Genomic DNA, 16517 nt, shown 5'->3' with positions numbered 1-16517 from the left:
AGATAACGATGTTATTTTTAAAAGACTGACAGGTATATGAAACGTTTGACGGAACGAAAATAAAGATGACCCTTGGCCCACAGAGCACTGAGTGCCAGGTTTGAAAAAAAAAAAAAAAAAAAAAAAAGAAAAGAAAAGAAAAGGAAAGAAAAACCATTCCACTTTTTTTGATACCGACTTGTTTTATTTTACTTACTTGATGTTGTCACGGGATCCCTTCGCTAAAAATAGTACAATCCAATTTCTATGTTCCTTTGCTACATTTTCAAACTTAGCGTACTCGACTTGTCATACAGGTTTTTTTCAAGTACAAAATAACCAACGGTCCAAATAACCAAACACTGTAGCGGGTAATTGAGTCAATATTAATATGCTCGAATTTGATTGGTTCCAAGAGATAATAAACTGGTATTCTCTTGGTGGTTCCTGACAGCCCCTATTGTGGCTTTTCAAGTCCTAACAGTCTTATTTCATATGTATCTCACTCAAATTAGGGTTAATCGTGCTCGTGATTTCTAATCAGCCTCGTGCTATGCACTTGGCCAATTTGAAACTCCTCGCCCAGTTACTGTTTATTCTATCCATTTTCAAATCACTTGTGATCCTTGCAATCTGTTTGACTCTCTCTAATGCAATTTATTCACAAATCGCATTATATTATGCTCTTAATGGCATCTTTTCTTCCCAACTTTTCTAAAACACGACAGCCAATCAAATTTCAAGGCTTGCTGAAGGAAACCAATCAAATTGCAGGGAAATGAGGGACAACTTTTACACCTTTGTATAAATCAGTTTACTAGACAGGATCAAGAAAATATTTGTACAGAAATAAACAGTAATAAAATGGTAATTAAACTTCGTGTCTTGCAATTTTGATATGAAATCATACTTGTGATTTAAATCAAACTCGCGCTTAGAGTTTATGATATAACGCGTATGGTTTCAGACTAAGCTGTACTCCACTCAATTCAATTACCAAAAGAAATTGTACTCCTCTATGCACAAAAATCCTTACATATTTGCACCTGATGCGCACATTATTATACTTTTCTTAGTTAAAATGAATAATGAAAGACGAGTGCTCAGAATACAAACAGTTCATAATCTCTTATGACCTGACGAGAGCTAGTGAAGAAATTACTAAATATAGAGAGGTAAAAATGCCTTTTCACACTTTCCCAAAATATTCGGGTAATAGCAATAGCATAGTTCGTTACAATTTACACCTTTCCTGTCCACTGGATAGGCGTCTTCAGTACAACCTGTCTTTTCTTCCGTTTTGATATACACTTTTTTATGAAAAGGCCAATGACTCCTATGGCTATTAAACAACAGACGACTATTGCAGCAATAACCCCTCCAGGGAGAGTTGAGCTCCCTACAAGACAGAACAAAAACACATGGTTGTAAAATATAAAACCTTTAGTTTGGAAAATTGAAATTCTTAAGTTAATAGCAGTCAAGTAAATAGTTCATGACGGATTAAAGTCTTAGCATTCATCGTCAATTTCAATTTCTTGTATTTCTTCGTTTCGTCATTTATTTAGCGTCAAAGGTTTTTCAGACCCAGTCTCTCTTTAGACTGGGCCTCATTCTCCTTATCACCCGGTTTTAAGCGGTAATTTGTCAAAATTCGGAAACTGTTACCCGTATATTACTGTAGTTTTCAACTCTACTTAGCGTTCTATTAAGCGGTAGTGGTTATTTTCTGAGTCCCAACCGCGGCCTTTTTGAATTGTCTTCCACCTGTAATGAACGGTCACTTAATGTGGAACCATCCAAATGAAAGCAATTGTATTTATGAGGTGGTTTTTGCACATAAAGTGGGCAATCGTGTCGTAAAATGGCATGTTTTTCAACCGTTTTTCGTAATAGCGGAGCCCGCAGCGCGCGCAGCGTAGCCCCATAATTTTACGAAATTGTAGGCCAACTGTACCGCGGGAACTATCTCGGCCATTACGCAATGGAAGGGCGATGAAGAAGGTACTGCGCAGCGGTGATTGCTTGCGTACCTCGGATACCCCATTAGTGTGCGCCAGGAGATACCGGCAGATGACAATGAGGTGCGCATACTCGAGTGTCGAGCTTTAGTGCAGCGTAATGCGGGCACACGGTTAGGTATCACACGAGGGCTTCACTTGGGCTAGTAGATGTGATACCGCGTAAGCAAATAATTCGCCACCCGCGCTTTGAGTGGGAAATCAAACTGGTGAGATTGTAGATGAACAGTCATGCTTAGTATTTAACAATTTCTAATCATCTCGCAAGGCAACAATATCGGCAGAACTAAAGCTTAGTCAACCGGAGAAAATTGTTATAATTCAAGTTCCTGGATAGAAAGACAGAGCGACCAAAGAAACCGACAAGTAAACGGCGTAAAGCGAGTCGAGAAAATCGCGCAAGAAATTGAGTACGGACGCCAAAATGGGCAGAATACGGCGAGAGGAACGCGAAAGAGAACAAGGAAGGACATGAAGTAAAAAGGCGACTATATAGCTAAGAGCAACGCGATGCTTTCAAACGTAACAAAAAAATGTGATGAGAATCTGATGTTGTGAAACACTTTTAATGGAAAAAGCTGTTGCTGGTAGCTTATGCCTACAATGTTTAAATTTTCATGGGAAATGCTTTCTTTGAAAGCGGGGATTCAGAAGTTTTCAAAGCTCATAGAAATAAGCTGTTTGCAAGTAATAAAAGCAAAATGACAATCATACCTTAGTGCTTGACATGCTTCACTTATACATGTCAGTTGTGTGTACCCACTATTGTAAAGGTGTCTTTAAAAAGAGTTTTAGGTGTGGCTGTTGTTCTTTGTTGATTTTTGTAGCCCGAAAAGCTACTTAAGGCACTGAACTTTAATTTTTATGTACACAAGGCACCCTCCGAGGTGGAAGAGTAGAAGACCATGGAATGATCTTTACTAGGCAATTGCGCTTATCGGAATCATATATTCAAGCAATACCCTACATATATACAACTGATTGCATGAGGTCTTTAACCCTTTACATCCTAACATCAATATGCATATTCTCCCAACCGTTCTCTATACATTTCCCAGTGTGCTGGAAAAAAGAATTTGTTTGACAATCAGGGGTTCTTCAGTTGATAATCATTTCCTTTATTCTCATGACCTTAATGTTTGATTCAAGGGTGATATTGAGAGGAGAAATTAGATGCTAGTCACTCTCAGAGATTAAAGTGTTAATAACTGTACACATTTTATATGCTCCTCGCATTTGTTGGCAACAATAGCTAAACTTGTCAGGAAAGCAAACAAAAAATGAACAGAAGACAGTGAAATGAGGGAAACTGTAAACCTCACAATATGAAAGAAAAAACATCACGGAATACTTAAGGAGAGAAACTTGAATTGTGCTAGCTAATTTCCTGTATTGCCCCTCATGTTTTCGATCAAATAAAATTTAATTAGTTATAGGGTTTGCCTGCAATGTGTCAAATTGCTAGTGTGGGCTTGATTCTTCTCAGATGTCAGCTGCTAAAAGATAGATACTAAAAATAAATTTCCATAAGAAAAAGTAGACATCATCAAATCAATCACACTGAAGTGGTGGCATGATTGATTTGTGATATTTAGAATGACTAAACATCGATATAAGGAATTGGTCACAAGATATGTGGGAATCTGGAAAAAAAAGAATCTTCCTTCAATCGGGACTGCAATTAATGAGGCCCTGCCATTTCAACTCATGTTTTTACTTTGGCCTGCCTCCTGCTCTAAAATGTTTAGGGCACATAGATAAGAGAATATTTTTCGTATTTTGACGCATGAAAGTTAAATTAATTGGCGTCCACGTAATGCACAAAGCAATGATATAACTGCCTTTAATTAATTAAAAAATTAAAATAAGAGAGTTGTGCACACCATATCTTACTTTCTATCCTCCTCTGGATATTTATTCAAATAACATAGTCGCTATCAGTCTCATTCACTCTCACTTTCCACTGAGCTTGTGGAAAGATGATAATCCCAGTATTTCTTTAAATAAAGAAAGGAAAGCCTTCCCCCTTATCACAGATAGTTCTTTTGAGCATCATAAGTACAAACTGGTCTAATTTGTGCGTGAAGGTGATTGTTCCTGGTGGTCTAGCTTTCAAAATTAGTTGTGGAAATTTCTTGAACCTATCGCTGTATAACCTCAATGTTTGACTCAATTTTATCCCACTAACCTATACTGGATAAATAGAAACTTCAAATTTATTTGTTCTCCTTTTGAGGAACACATCAAAATTTCGAATTCATCACAGGCTAAATTTCCAGGTTTTTAGGAAATCTGCATGTGCATGTGTTTTCAACATATGAAATCGGGATTATGACTACTTCAAAAGACTTTACTACGTGCCTTACAGGTACAGGTGTTGTGTCGTCTAGACTCAGTCAAGTTACTCCTTTCGTTGCTATTGCTCAACTGAATTTTAGTAAAGAATCAACAAGCTATATTCACAATACAATACTAGGAATCAGTAATATTACTTTTACATAGGAATGTACTTTTACAATCATGTACCGATCGTGTCTTACAGGATATAGCGTGACTATAGTAACGCTTAGGTAAATGTTTTAAACAGTTTGCTTAACTTTTTCATTAATTAACATTTCTTTTTTTTAAGAATCTTGTTTATCCGGCCTATGCTGAATTCTAATTTTTCAGCCAAATTTTATTTTCTTTTGAATATTGTTAGATCTCCTAGTATCAGTTAATGTTCATGTAATTAAAACAATTTCATGAAATTTTTCAGATGTATGGCACGTTATATTTTCCTCTGATCCTCTTAACATTTCATGATGTGAAGGGACTGGTATTAGCTCTAAAAGTTTAATCAAATTTAAGTTTTGTGCACAGCCTATGCATCAAATTTATGAAATAAAAATTGTATCCTTCTTAAAACTAGTTTACCAGAGTAAGAATGAGTTACCAGGCACAATTATGGCTTTCACGGTGATAGTTTCCAAGTTTGAAAAAAGTCACTGCCTACTTAAATCCTCCGTTTTTTTGCCCTGACAACCCAACTTCATCAAAACATTGCCAACAGGAACGATTAGCAAATGAATGAAACAGACAAGAGAACCTATTTCCACATACGCCCTCCTCAATCCTGACAGCTTATAATGGGCGTGGTATTTCCCACATGGTGTATACGCCACAAGTTTTCCATTTCCCTGAATAATTACTTTGTAACAGTGTTTATAAGTTGTGGAAAATGCATAACACAAAGACTTGCCGGTAGATAGTCGAATGAAAACTTTTTACTTATCAATAAAATTTATTGTTGCGTTTCATGTCAATATGTTGCAACAACTCTACCTTCTAGTAAATTCAATTATTTGCAAACATGAGAAAAAACATTCTAAAACTTTTCAACATACTTAATATAGCCAATAAAAACACCAATTCAACTTTTGAACTAAAGAGAAAACTTGATTGATATTTGGAATTGATTTCTGTGATGTAAAAATGAAATCCTGGTATTATCTCAAGTTTTCTTACAGAGACCCACATTCTATGGTGTTACAGCAGAGGTAATCGAATTAAATAACAGAAAAAAAATCTCAAAAAGACGTCGTGTATTTCCAGCCAGAGGACAACCATGAACAAGAATAACCGAAAGAACAAGAATAACCGAAAGCGAAAAAATTGAAAAAATATTAAAGGTCCAAGCAAGAGTTGAAAATTACTTCTCTTTTTAATTTTCTACGCTAAACAGAGAAGGTTGAAACGTTAAGGAGAAACAGTGGGCAACTTCAAGAGAAGATATAAGAGAAGCTCCTACGATTCTGGCGTATTGTTTTAATGTCTCACTGTGCTCAAGTGTATACACTTCAATCGACCAGACTGAGTGATGTCTTAACGCAAAGTAGTTTACCGTCATTTCTTTCAATTTCGGCGCAATTTCTCAAACCGAAATTAGAAGTCACGCTCAGTAGAATATAATTTTAACTGATGCTGACATCATACACCTCATCTGAAAAAGAAAACATTCCCTGTCTCCGAAAATTTGCTCAAAGCATTAGGAACTACGACGAAGGTCCCAAGTTGTTTGAAGATACCGCTGACTAACATGCATGATGATCGCATTGTAAGTTGTGATAACATCGTCCCTAGGTTCCATACTTTGTCAATTCTTCCATCTCCCCACCCCTGAACTGGTTCTCTTGAGGAAAATCTTCCACAGCTAGTGCTGAAGACTTTTATTACAGTTTTTATTCAGTATAATGAAGGGCTGGAAAATAAACTAACAAGAGCTCCACCTTTAGGCTTAGCTAAATCTATATATTATCTTATTCTGTGGAACTCGTATGCAGCGGTCACATTACCATTCCCTGCGGGTGACCGCTTATCACAGGTTCTATTTCTCCGTTTCTTCATTTATTTAGCGTCAAATATTTTTCAGATCTAATCTCTCTTTAAACTGGGCTTCATTCTCCTTATCCCCCTGCATAAAGCGGTAAGTTGTCAAAGTCCCGAAATCGTTACCCCTTCATTACTGTAATTTTCACCTCTACAGAGCGTTCAGCTCTATTAAGCAGTCGTGGCTATTCTTAATTGTGTCCCAACGACCTTTTTGTATTGTCTTCCACCTGTATTGAACGGTAACTTAAAGTGGAATCACCCAGATAAAACCAATTATATTTATGAGGTAGTTTCTGTGCATAAAGTGGTCAATCGTGGCATAAAATGGCATCTTTTTATCGTTTTTCATAATACCCTATTCTGTGGAACCTGCATAGTGGTTCGCCTATATCAAGCGGTCACGCTGCCATTCCCCGTGGGTGACCGCTCGACACAGGATCGACTATAATTTTTTTTTTCATTAGAGGGATAAGATGTTAGTAGGAATATGGATGAGGAGGTGTACTGAAATGGAGGGAAGTGAAGAGAGAAGCGGTGGGAATCAGGTCACATTCAATTCCACGGGTGAGGCTTTGAGACGTGCTAGAGTTGAGTGCGATGATAAATGAATACCAGTAATAGATATTTCAATGCAATCCTATGTAATTTTAGACACAGTTAAAATTTGCTCTAAAACTGACATTGAGAAAATTGAAAAAAAAGACATACTGTACTCACCTGGTGTTAGTGAAGATGATAGATTTGGGATATCTAAAGGTAGTAATAGAGTGGTAAAGTAAATAACTTCGTAACTGTAAAAAAAGGGATTGATGAAATTCAATGCAGTCTTATAAAAGTTTGGACACACTCAGTTAAAATTTTCTCCAAGACTGACACTGAGAGAATTGAAAAAGAACACATTATACTTACCTGATGTTGGTGGAGATGATGGAGTTTGGATATCTAAGGGTAGAAACAGAGTGGCAAAGTAAATAACTTCTTAATTGTGGAAGAAAGTATTGATAAAAATCAATGCAGTCCATGAAAAGTTTGGACATACTCAATTAAACGTTTCTCCAAACTGAAATTTAGAGAATTGAAAAAAGAACACATTGTATTTACCTGATGTTAGCGAAGATGATGGAGTTTGGATATCTAAGGCTAGAAACAGTGCAGCGAAGTAAATAGCTACTTAATTGTGAAAGATAGGATTGATAAAAGTCAATGCAGTCCAATGAAAGTTTGGACAAAGTCAGTTAAAATTTTCTCCAAAACTGAAAAAGAACACATTGTACTCACCTGATGTTGGTGAAGATGATAGAGTTTGGATATCTAAAAGTAGAAACAGAGCGGCAAAGTGAATAACTTCTATACTTTGCCTAGCTCTTCATATCTTAAAGAGGTAAAAAAACTTGTATTATATGCCAAGGTAGTTCCCGGTCATAACATTTGGGTCACCTGAAAAGGTTAAAGAGCGGGAGAACCTACCTAATCCTGTAGTTGTCCTCACCGGCTGGCCTAGATACAGAGGAAAAAAATTGGAATCGTCTGAGTAAGTGTGTGGCTTTTCTCTGAAACAGCAGTAGGTTTAGATGAAAACAAACAAAAAAAAACCCAAATGTCCTGTTGCACTGGAAACCGTGACCAATAAAAGTCACCACTAGGATTATTCACTGCTAAATTCCCATTGTTATTATTATGAATACTATTATCATTATCATTACTATTACCATCATTATATAAAACTTGTATAAACATTACCTTCGTCTACATGGAGGATCGTCGTAGACCTTTTTCTTTTGCCTAGCTTTTCATATCTTATAGAGGCCTAAAAATTATATTTTATGGCAGGGTAGTCCTTAGGTAAAAAAGGGATTGATAAAAATTAATGCAATCCTATGTAATTTTGGACACACTCAGTTAAAATTTGCTCTAAACTGACATTGAAAAATTAACAAATAGATTCCAAGTTGCCGTGCGTCTGTTCAGTAATAGATCACAGATGACGTCAAAATGTGGTAAGAACAAAAAAGTGGCACACGAGGCGCAGGTATTAATCAATACCTTCAACATTAACGTCAAATGTCAAGTTATTGTGTCCCAATGGATTCTTGGCGTAACAGGTGTAACGTCCGCCTTCTAATACAGTGACGTTGCGAATCTTAAGCCTTGTTTCAGAATCGACACTCGATTTATTTTGTAGGAGATAGTCACGATGTCTCCAAGTTACCCACGGGTAAGGATACCCTTGCACTCGAACATCCAAATGAAGATCGTTTCCTTCAATGACCTGAGGCTCTGGAGGACTCTCTCGTGTTAATTGTGGGGGTTCTAAAAAAAAATCAAAATTATCCAACTACTATAGGGAGGTTCGCATTCCTTAAGCGACAGAAAAGAAAAGCAAAGATATAAAGAAACAGCGTCCGAAGTGATAAGATTAGTAAACGAAGGCGAGGAATAGGGAAACTTTAAGGGCCAAAAGCCATATTTTAAGATCAAAATTTAAAGAACGGAGAAGCAAGTGCTGGTACACTTACCAGTCCAATTTGTTTCTTTAGCTGACAGTCTTATTATAAACTTGTTTTAAACAGAACATTTTAAGGGCACGTTAGGCTACCGGGACCCTCAATAACTGGATCCCAGACGTCACCTGTGGGTTTCTGTTGCTTCCCGTCCTTGCTCCGTATTTTTATCTCAGGGTTCTCTAATTATCCCTATCCCCCAGAAAAACAACATTCCAAATGTCATTTGTTCCTTGAAACCGTGGACAACAAAAGCCACCACATGGATTGTACACTGCTAAAAATATAAATTCCCATTGTATTATTACTATTATCACTTATATAAATATCACCTTTGGCTATATGAAGGATCGTCGTGGAATTTTCTTTCCCTATAAACATCTTCTGGGGAATACAGATAAACCATTTTCCATCATCCGCAGGTAGTACCTTCTTTATAACTAAGGTGCCGTTGGCGTAAACTTCAAAGTTTGGGTCGGGAATTGTCACTCTCATGTTTTGAACACGTGCTATCCGGGACTTGTCCAACTCATGTTTGCAATCATAGGTAGAGCAGCGGTGCCAATCGATCCTTTTAACATTTCCTGGATCACTGGCTGCAGAGCACGACAGCGAGAGTCTCTCGTGAATTTTTACTGTAATCTCTGCAACTATCAAATAAAGGGTGATATAGTTCTTTCAATTTTTTATTTTAATAGCATAACTTCTTACTTTCATTACCAGTACCTCCCTTTTTCTCCGATTTTTTAATCAGGAGTGTTCGGTGAGCTTCTTTTCAAAAACTTGCATATAATCACACGCTGACCGATTTTAAGCGTACGATTTAAATATGGTATACATTTTAACTTTTCATTATTTTTATTATTATCATTGTCATTATCAGTATTATTATTACAACTATTATCATTATTACTATTTTTACTTTTATTATTATCATTATTGTAATTATTGCAATTAAATGTATGTTAAAATTCTCCAACTCGAAAGTAGGAACTGGACTTTAGACAATACGCGCCAAGTGCATGTGCTGTTGTCGTGCATTTCGGAGAAATTATAAATTAAATAATTGAAGACGTAGAACCTTTGGCTAGTTTTTGCCCTAAATCTTCCTCGTGGTCGTCCGATTTTTTTACCGTGGCCAATTTACGTTATTAACTCAGCTGATAATACTAAATTACCCTGTTATACTCTCTCACCGACGCAGCACCACAGTTTCTTTAGAATCAGTCATCCAGGAGCTGTGAGTCGCTTTCAAGTCGGAGCCGAAGAGCCCCTGACTTGAAATCGATTCACAGCCCCTGGGTCTCCGAGGATGGTTTTCAGTCTGATTACCACTACTTTATATATCTATCGTTATTATTTTTTTACTATCAATGTTATCATAATTGTTAATATTATTTTTTGTAATGCGTGCTTCGTGAAATTACTGAACACACGACGCCCTCGCGATCTGCTTGACTGAATCGCCATTGATATGCCGCAATTTGAGTTCATGAATAAAATTTACCAAATGTTTTGTAGTAGTTTATCATGCAAACCAAGGCTTGGCTTGGATAAGTGATGGGTATATGTCTGACAATTCTCTCTGCACTGATTATAGTATCGAAAAGGCCGCTAAAGAACTTATTGCTTTGACTTGTTTACAACCAAAGACTGACATAACATTAAAGCGGCTTTCTATAGTCAACTCCGATCGCCAGCTCAAATGTTTGCAAATGAAATGCAACAAGACTTTGGAAATGAAAATTCAAGCAGTCATGAATTAAACAAAATCACCCGCGAATCAAAAGTAACGAGTTTTAAATTTCGATTCATTCCGAAGGCGAGAAGGATTCCACAACAGCGGAGAAACCATGTTCTTGTTGCGACTTCTCCGGCTGCGAAATAGTATTTATGCCGCCATAGTTACAAGTAACTCAAACATCTGCCGGACAGCGTGTAGATTCTGGGGTTTCATTAAACAAACTTAAGTGCTCTAATAGACGTACCTTTGGGTCTCTGGATTAAGCTTGATGAAAAGAAGAAATTTAGAAGAATTATTCCCAAAGAAATGTGCATATCAGGTAGAAATTCCGCTGCAAAATGAATCAATGTTGGTTCGGCGAACAGTTGACAGTCGCTTACGAGTTGACTGAAAAAGTGAATTTAATTACTTGGTCAGGTCAAAAAAATGATGAACTAAGGTTAGCAATGACGTCAACAACAAAAAGTCACACAACATCCTCTTTTAATTTTGCTTAAGTGACCATTTTACGGGATAAGAGGTAGGAAAGTGTTTTTCTCAGGAACGAATCTCACATGTTTTAAACAGTCCATGAATCTTCCTATTTATCCATTTATTTATTCATTTTATAGTGGTGATGAAAACACGTGTTTCATATAAGAAGCTGACAAGGTCTCTTTATGTTTCCTGTTGGAGCAAAAATTATTTAACAGAAAATCGTCATGCTTAATGAATTTCATCTATTCGTTTCATTGGTTAACTGGGATTATGTTTGCACAAGGCTTTGGCCCGATAACGTGAGGCTGGCGAAATTTTAAAACATTGTTTTCATTCGGAAACGCAGCAATCCCTTTATCACGGTAGAAACGATAAAAACGCATGCATGCAACTAATGTAGGTTGAACCATTCCGTCAAAAATTTGAGGTTGAGCTGGAATATCTCAACCTGTACATTAAGCATTTTTTCAGTTCGGTTCGAGTGCATATTAGTGCGTCATACACAAACTATATACTACCCTGCGAGTACCAGGAATGGCAAAAACGCCCTGGTGGTCACTTCACAAGTAAGCATCCTCTTCTTGGCCAGTCGACCTTCCGGCTCATCTGCAAGGCACAAAATCGATTGTAAAAAAGGGACAGTCTTCCTCACGGAAATGAATGCTGAAAACATGGCGAAACCTGAAAATTTTGGGTTGAAAATAATAGTTCCACGATTTACGTAATAACGTCAACATGATATGGATCTTGACATGTTACAAACCTTTGTTTGGTAGTTCTGTTGGTACTTGCCGACTCGCTTGTTCCAAAATTCCACTTCCAATTTAGAAAAAGCTAGAAAGAAGTTCAGGAAATGGTCGAACACGGTACAAATTGACTGGTGGCGTGACAGCTTCAGCTGAGCTCCGTGTAGTTGTACTCTTTTAATTAATGAAAGCGTGCGTTATATCCTAACTTTATTATGATATGTCTTGTACCCCAGTTTAAATTTTACTTTCTTCATGAGCTGCTTAAATCCATGTTTGTCGACTTCAAAGTTAGCACATTGAAAATACAAGCCAGGGACTACTTGGATCCTACGGAAAAAGCATGTTTTAAGTTCTTTGTTTAGGATTTCATTCACGCTGTTTAACTAAACATGTTCTGTATGAATCTGTTGTTAGTACTGAGGTCTGACAAATGATCAAATAAAAAAATTAAAGATCACAGTCAATCATGGGAAGTTTTTTTTTCCTCTCAGGGACCCTTCCATCGTGTCATTGGCCAATACGCTATATGTGATCCTGTTTTGAGAAATATACTACCGTTGATACTTGCATAATAATTTTTGTAAAAATTCACTATACGCTTTCGCCTAATCAGAAAAGAGATAGTGATTTAACGTATAATAATTCTAATTATCGTTCCTATCATAATAATTATCACAATAGTTATTATTATCGTTGTTATCATCATCATCTACGGAGATTTGAATTTTCTTGGAGTCCTCGGACTGGCTAGTCCTCACAATAACTTGTCATTGGCAGTAAAACTCGAAATCCAAACTCCCAAGGATACAAACAAAAAGTTTAAGAAACAAAACAAATGCAAGATAAGCAAATTTTATTTCCAACTTCTTACACACACACACAAAAAAAAACAACAACAGAATTTTTAAACACCATAGGTACATTCTTATTTTAATCTCTAACAGGTGGTCTCAATGAAATTAACGCCATTAGGCGTAAATGTGGAAAAATTTAAACCCTTAAATCGAGTTAACCATAACACTTTTTCTTGAAATCACAATTGAAGTAAAGTAACCGATGTCCACAAGACGTTCCGAATTTTAACCGTTAGTCGTCAAAGCCACTTCCCCACTGAGACCGTTTCATGAAATTCACATTAATGATTAGCTAAAGGCGCTCAAATAGCCTTAATTACCTTCGGTTATTTTTTAAAAAAATTGACGTGCTTTTAAGTAGCTGTTGTGGCGAAAACCTCTCATAGGTATTCAAACATACAGCGGAAAATGTTGCTTTAGGATGTAAAATACGCTTTAAATTCAAAGAATGTATAAAAAAAAGTATAAGACATAGAAAGGACGTCCACAGAAAATGAAAAAAAAAATTAAATAATTTTTGCGAAAGAAATCTTTCAGTTTTACAGCTTGTAACGTCCTGACATCATGAACTCTTTTTTCTCACTTGAAAAGAAATCTATCACTGATTCAATAATTTACAAGGACAAGAAATGAATAATAAATAAAATATAAATAATAAAATAAATTAATGGAAACGCAATCCATGCCAAGTACCGTTTTAGAGCAGGAAATATAACTAATAACAACTCTAAGGTTAAAGTCCATATGCATTCTAGGTTTCACTGCCTTAAAAGAGTACGTGCATACGCATTATCTATATTTTCCACCGAGAGCAATTGCCCCACGATTACGGTCGAATGCTCCTACTGCATCAAATGACTGGTACACATTTTCAGCGCTATCCATTTGTTCCTTGGCAATGCTCTCGTTACTACTGTTAACTGTAGTGTTGCATTCTTTATCATTTACTTCCAAGTTATATTGCTTCCCTTGATTTAGGTGGCAATTACAGGTTTTGCACGAAACTGATCTTAACACCATACATGACGACGCATATCACCGCCAGAATAATTATCAACGCCAGAATAATTACCAACGTACGGACAGTCGGATACCTGAATGCTGTCGTAAAATTCACATCTTTGCTGCATTCATCTATGAATAAATAGGTCATCATTCTCTGTCAGTTTATTATAATCATTCAGCTTGATAACAGGCCTCCTGGGGAGAGGGGGGGGCACCATGCATAAGCTTAAACCTCATATTCTACAATCATTTTAAAGCTTCAATCGGGAAAGCGTTTTTAAGTTCAGACATCTGTTGCATTCAAGCGTCTTCCCCCTATGTATACAAAAAAAAAAACGGTATAAATACTTGAGAAAGTAGAGTCTGAAGGTTTAGGAGCCTCAGAGGTTGGGATGTCACCTTGATGGGCGATAAAATATATGATTAACATTTTAAAAAATATATATATATATCTCAATTAAATACGAGCATAGATGAGAGAAAGAGGTTACCATAATAACGATTCACAGAGAAGAGGAAAGAAAGAAAGAAGAGGAGGAAAGAGCAGGGAGAGAAAGTACGGATTGCAGTGTTTACCTGGCGGTGGTGAAGAGGAACGGCCTGGCATGCCTAAATGCAGAAAAAAACACATTAGACACCTCAGCTATGGTTTTCAATGTGTAATAATCCTTAAACAATAGGTAAATAATTTTCTTAACTGAAAAGAAGAGGGCTCCAATGTAAATAAATAAAGCATCGTAAAAACTTGTGTATGAGCCACAAGTATGTGAGTATGTTATTTTTTAGGAAATCAAGGTCTTCTGATGGCATCTATTGACCAGAGCTCCCATTTTCACGACTTTAATTGGCATTTCTTTGCTTATGCGAAAATTTATAACCAGGAATCCAACATCAGTGAGTACAAGTGAATAGAATAAACTTACCTTCCATATAAAGCCTCACAGTGACAGTATCATTTCCAACAGTATTCTCTGCGCATAGGACAAAGACACCACTGTTGGCTTCAGTAATACTTGGAATCTTCATTAGTATAAGAGAACTGACATTGGATGTCCTCTGTATGACACTTACATTGGACTCCAAGACATGACTCAGAGAAACCCATGGATAGGGGTGGGCCTTCACCTGAGCTTCAAAAAAAACATCCATCCCCTCAAAAACATACATATTTTGTTGATTGACCAGTGTTAGAACTGGGCGCTATGGAATTAAGAGGAAAAATGAGAAATATTGGTAAAGAAGTCAGGACTCCATTTTCCTTTTCACTAATACAGAATAGCCAGAAGGACGCATGGAGACAGCATATAAAACAGAACAATTAAGATGTAAACATTACCTTGTACTACTTTAAGATGGTAAATGTTTGGCTCGGCTCCTGTATCCTTCCTCACTCGCATGATGAAGTATCTTCCATCATACATGGGGAGAACTTTCTTAATGAGTAAAGTCCCATTGAGGAACGCTTCGCAGTGTGGATTTTCAATTATTACATTCTCCATGAAACGTATGTCAGCTATCCAATGTTTGTCCCACTCATTATTGCAATCGCGAGTTGGACAGGAAAACCACCCAACAAGCGTCCCATATTGTGGATGCCATAGTGAACCTTGTAACAAAACTGCCTGGTGAATTCTCACATCAATAATCTCAGGAGCTGTGTTATAAAGAGAGAATAGTTTCATTACATTGACATTAAATAGAGAATAATGCATGGGTGCGTAGATCTATGTGGAATTTCTCTTCAAGTGCTTAACGGGATAGCTCATGAGTGAGATGTCGAGTTGAACACGAGAACAGAAATTTCATATCTACAAGCCACCAAGTACTATTTTATTTAACATATGAAAGAAACAGCCCTTTACTGCAATTAATAAAAATAAAAGGATCGACAATCCCTGAATAAAAATCGTAAGGTGCGTTGGCGCTAAGGCTAAAGATGAATCACTATGCCATGGATAAGTTGTAAAAAAAACCACTTTCTCCAAAGAGTACGGATGGATCAGCAAAAAACTAGACCATAAATTAAGCAATTATTGGATGATCGTGAATTATCAAAAGTGAGCTCTAAGTTTTTTTTGTTGAAGCCAAAGGCTTACGCAAACAACACAGACACCAGGTTTAAAAATTCATGATATCAATTTCCGCCCCAAAAAACTAAATTTGACACTTCCCTTTCAGTTTGCGAAAAAAATGAGAAAACTACACAGACATAGAAAAGAGCTTGAAAACTAGGTACACTTGATGATAACAACTGTGACTTTTGGCTCAAAGAAGCTCTGGCTATTATTGATTCTTAAACTAGTTTATGGTTCTCAGAAGAGACTAGTGGGCTTTAATGTATACTGACATGTTTTTGATAGATAGAATAGAGTTCTAAAACAGTAATCTTCATGCAATGAAATGAAAAAATTCAGTTCAAAACATGTGCAAGAACCCTGTTTGAAAGTTTGCAAAACACGTTTTGACATTACTCGTGTCATCTTCAGTTGCAAATGCCATGTTACAATTTGAATTGAACTCGACAAATACATTAACCCTTAAACTCCCAGGTCAAATTTGTAATTCTCCTTATTGTCAACCATAAAATATTAGTCTGAGAATTAAGTATTAGATCAACTAATTGTCTCCAAATAGACATTTTCCTTTACTCTCAACACTTATCTGGTTGATATAATAATAATAATAATAATAATAATAATAATAATAAAATAATAACTTTATTTATATGGCCCTCGTATCCTCTGCTCAAGGTGCTTTACAATAATACAAAATCATACATTATTAATAAAAACTTACAAATTTTTAACCATATCCTA

At 36.4% G+C, this 16517-nt stretch overlaps 1 protein-coding gene across 4 annotated transcripts in view; it reads right to left on the bottom strand.

Annotated features, from left to right (window-relative positions):
• Positions 1-186: 186 nt before the first annotated feature.
• Positions 187-16517, bottom strand: part of LOC131784672 (immunoglobulin superfamily member 10-like) — a 31363-nt gene continuing 15032 nt past the window's right edge. The window contains exons 1-9 of one of the 4 annotated variants that reach the window (XM_066168175.1): positions 10861-10998; positions 9205-9522; positions 8415-8681; positions 7839-7868; positions 7650-7682; positions 7473-7511; positions 7281-7313; positions 7089-7121; positions 187-1378 (exon numbers count right to left, since the gene is read on the bottom strand). In XM_066168175.1, coding sequence (XP_066024272.1) covers positions 1221-1378; positions 7089-7121; positions 7281-7313; positions 7473-7511; positions 7650-7682; positions 7839-7868; positions 8415-8681; positions 9205-9522; positions 10861-10930 — 981 coding nt within the window. In that variant the 5' untranslated portion in view covers positions 10931-10998 and the 3' untranslated portion in view covers positions 187-1220. Of the gene's footprint in view, positions 1379-7088; positions 7122-7280; positions 7314-7472; positions 7512-7649; positions 7683-7838; positions 7869-8414; positions 8682-9204; positions 9523-10860; positions 10999-13389; positions 13831-14746; positions 14902-15037; positions 15356-16517 lie in introns of those variants that run through there. The other 3 variants (XM_066168173.1, XM_059101484.2, XM_066168172.1) reach the window with 3 other exon arrangements.

The sequence above is a fragment of the Pocillopora verrucosa genome, chromosome 6 (genome assembly GCF_036669915.1).
Source record: "Pocillopora verrucosa isolate sample1 chromosome 6, ASM3666991v2, whole genome shotgun sequence".
Classification (NCBI taxonomy): domain Eukaryota; kingdom Metazoa; phylum Cnidaria; class Anthozoa; order Scleractinia; family Pocilloporidae; genus Pocillopora; species Pocillopora verrucosa.
Note: the sequence above shows the minus strand (reverse complement) of the source record. Positions and strands in the feature narration are given on the sequence as shown.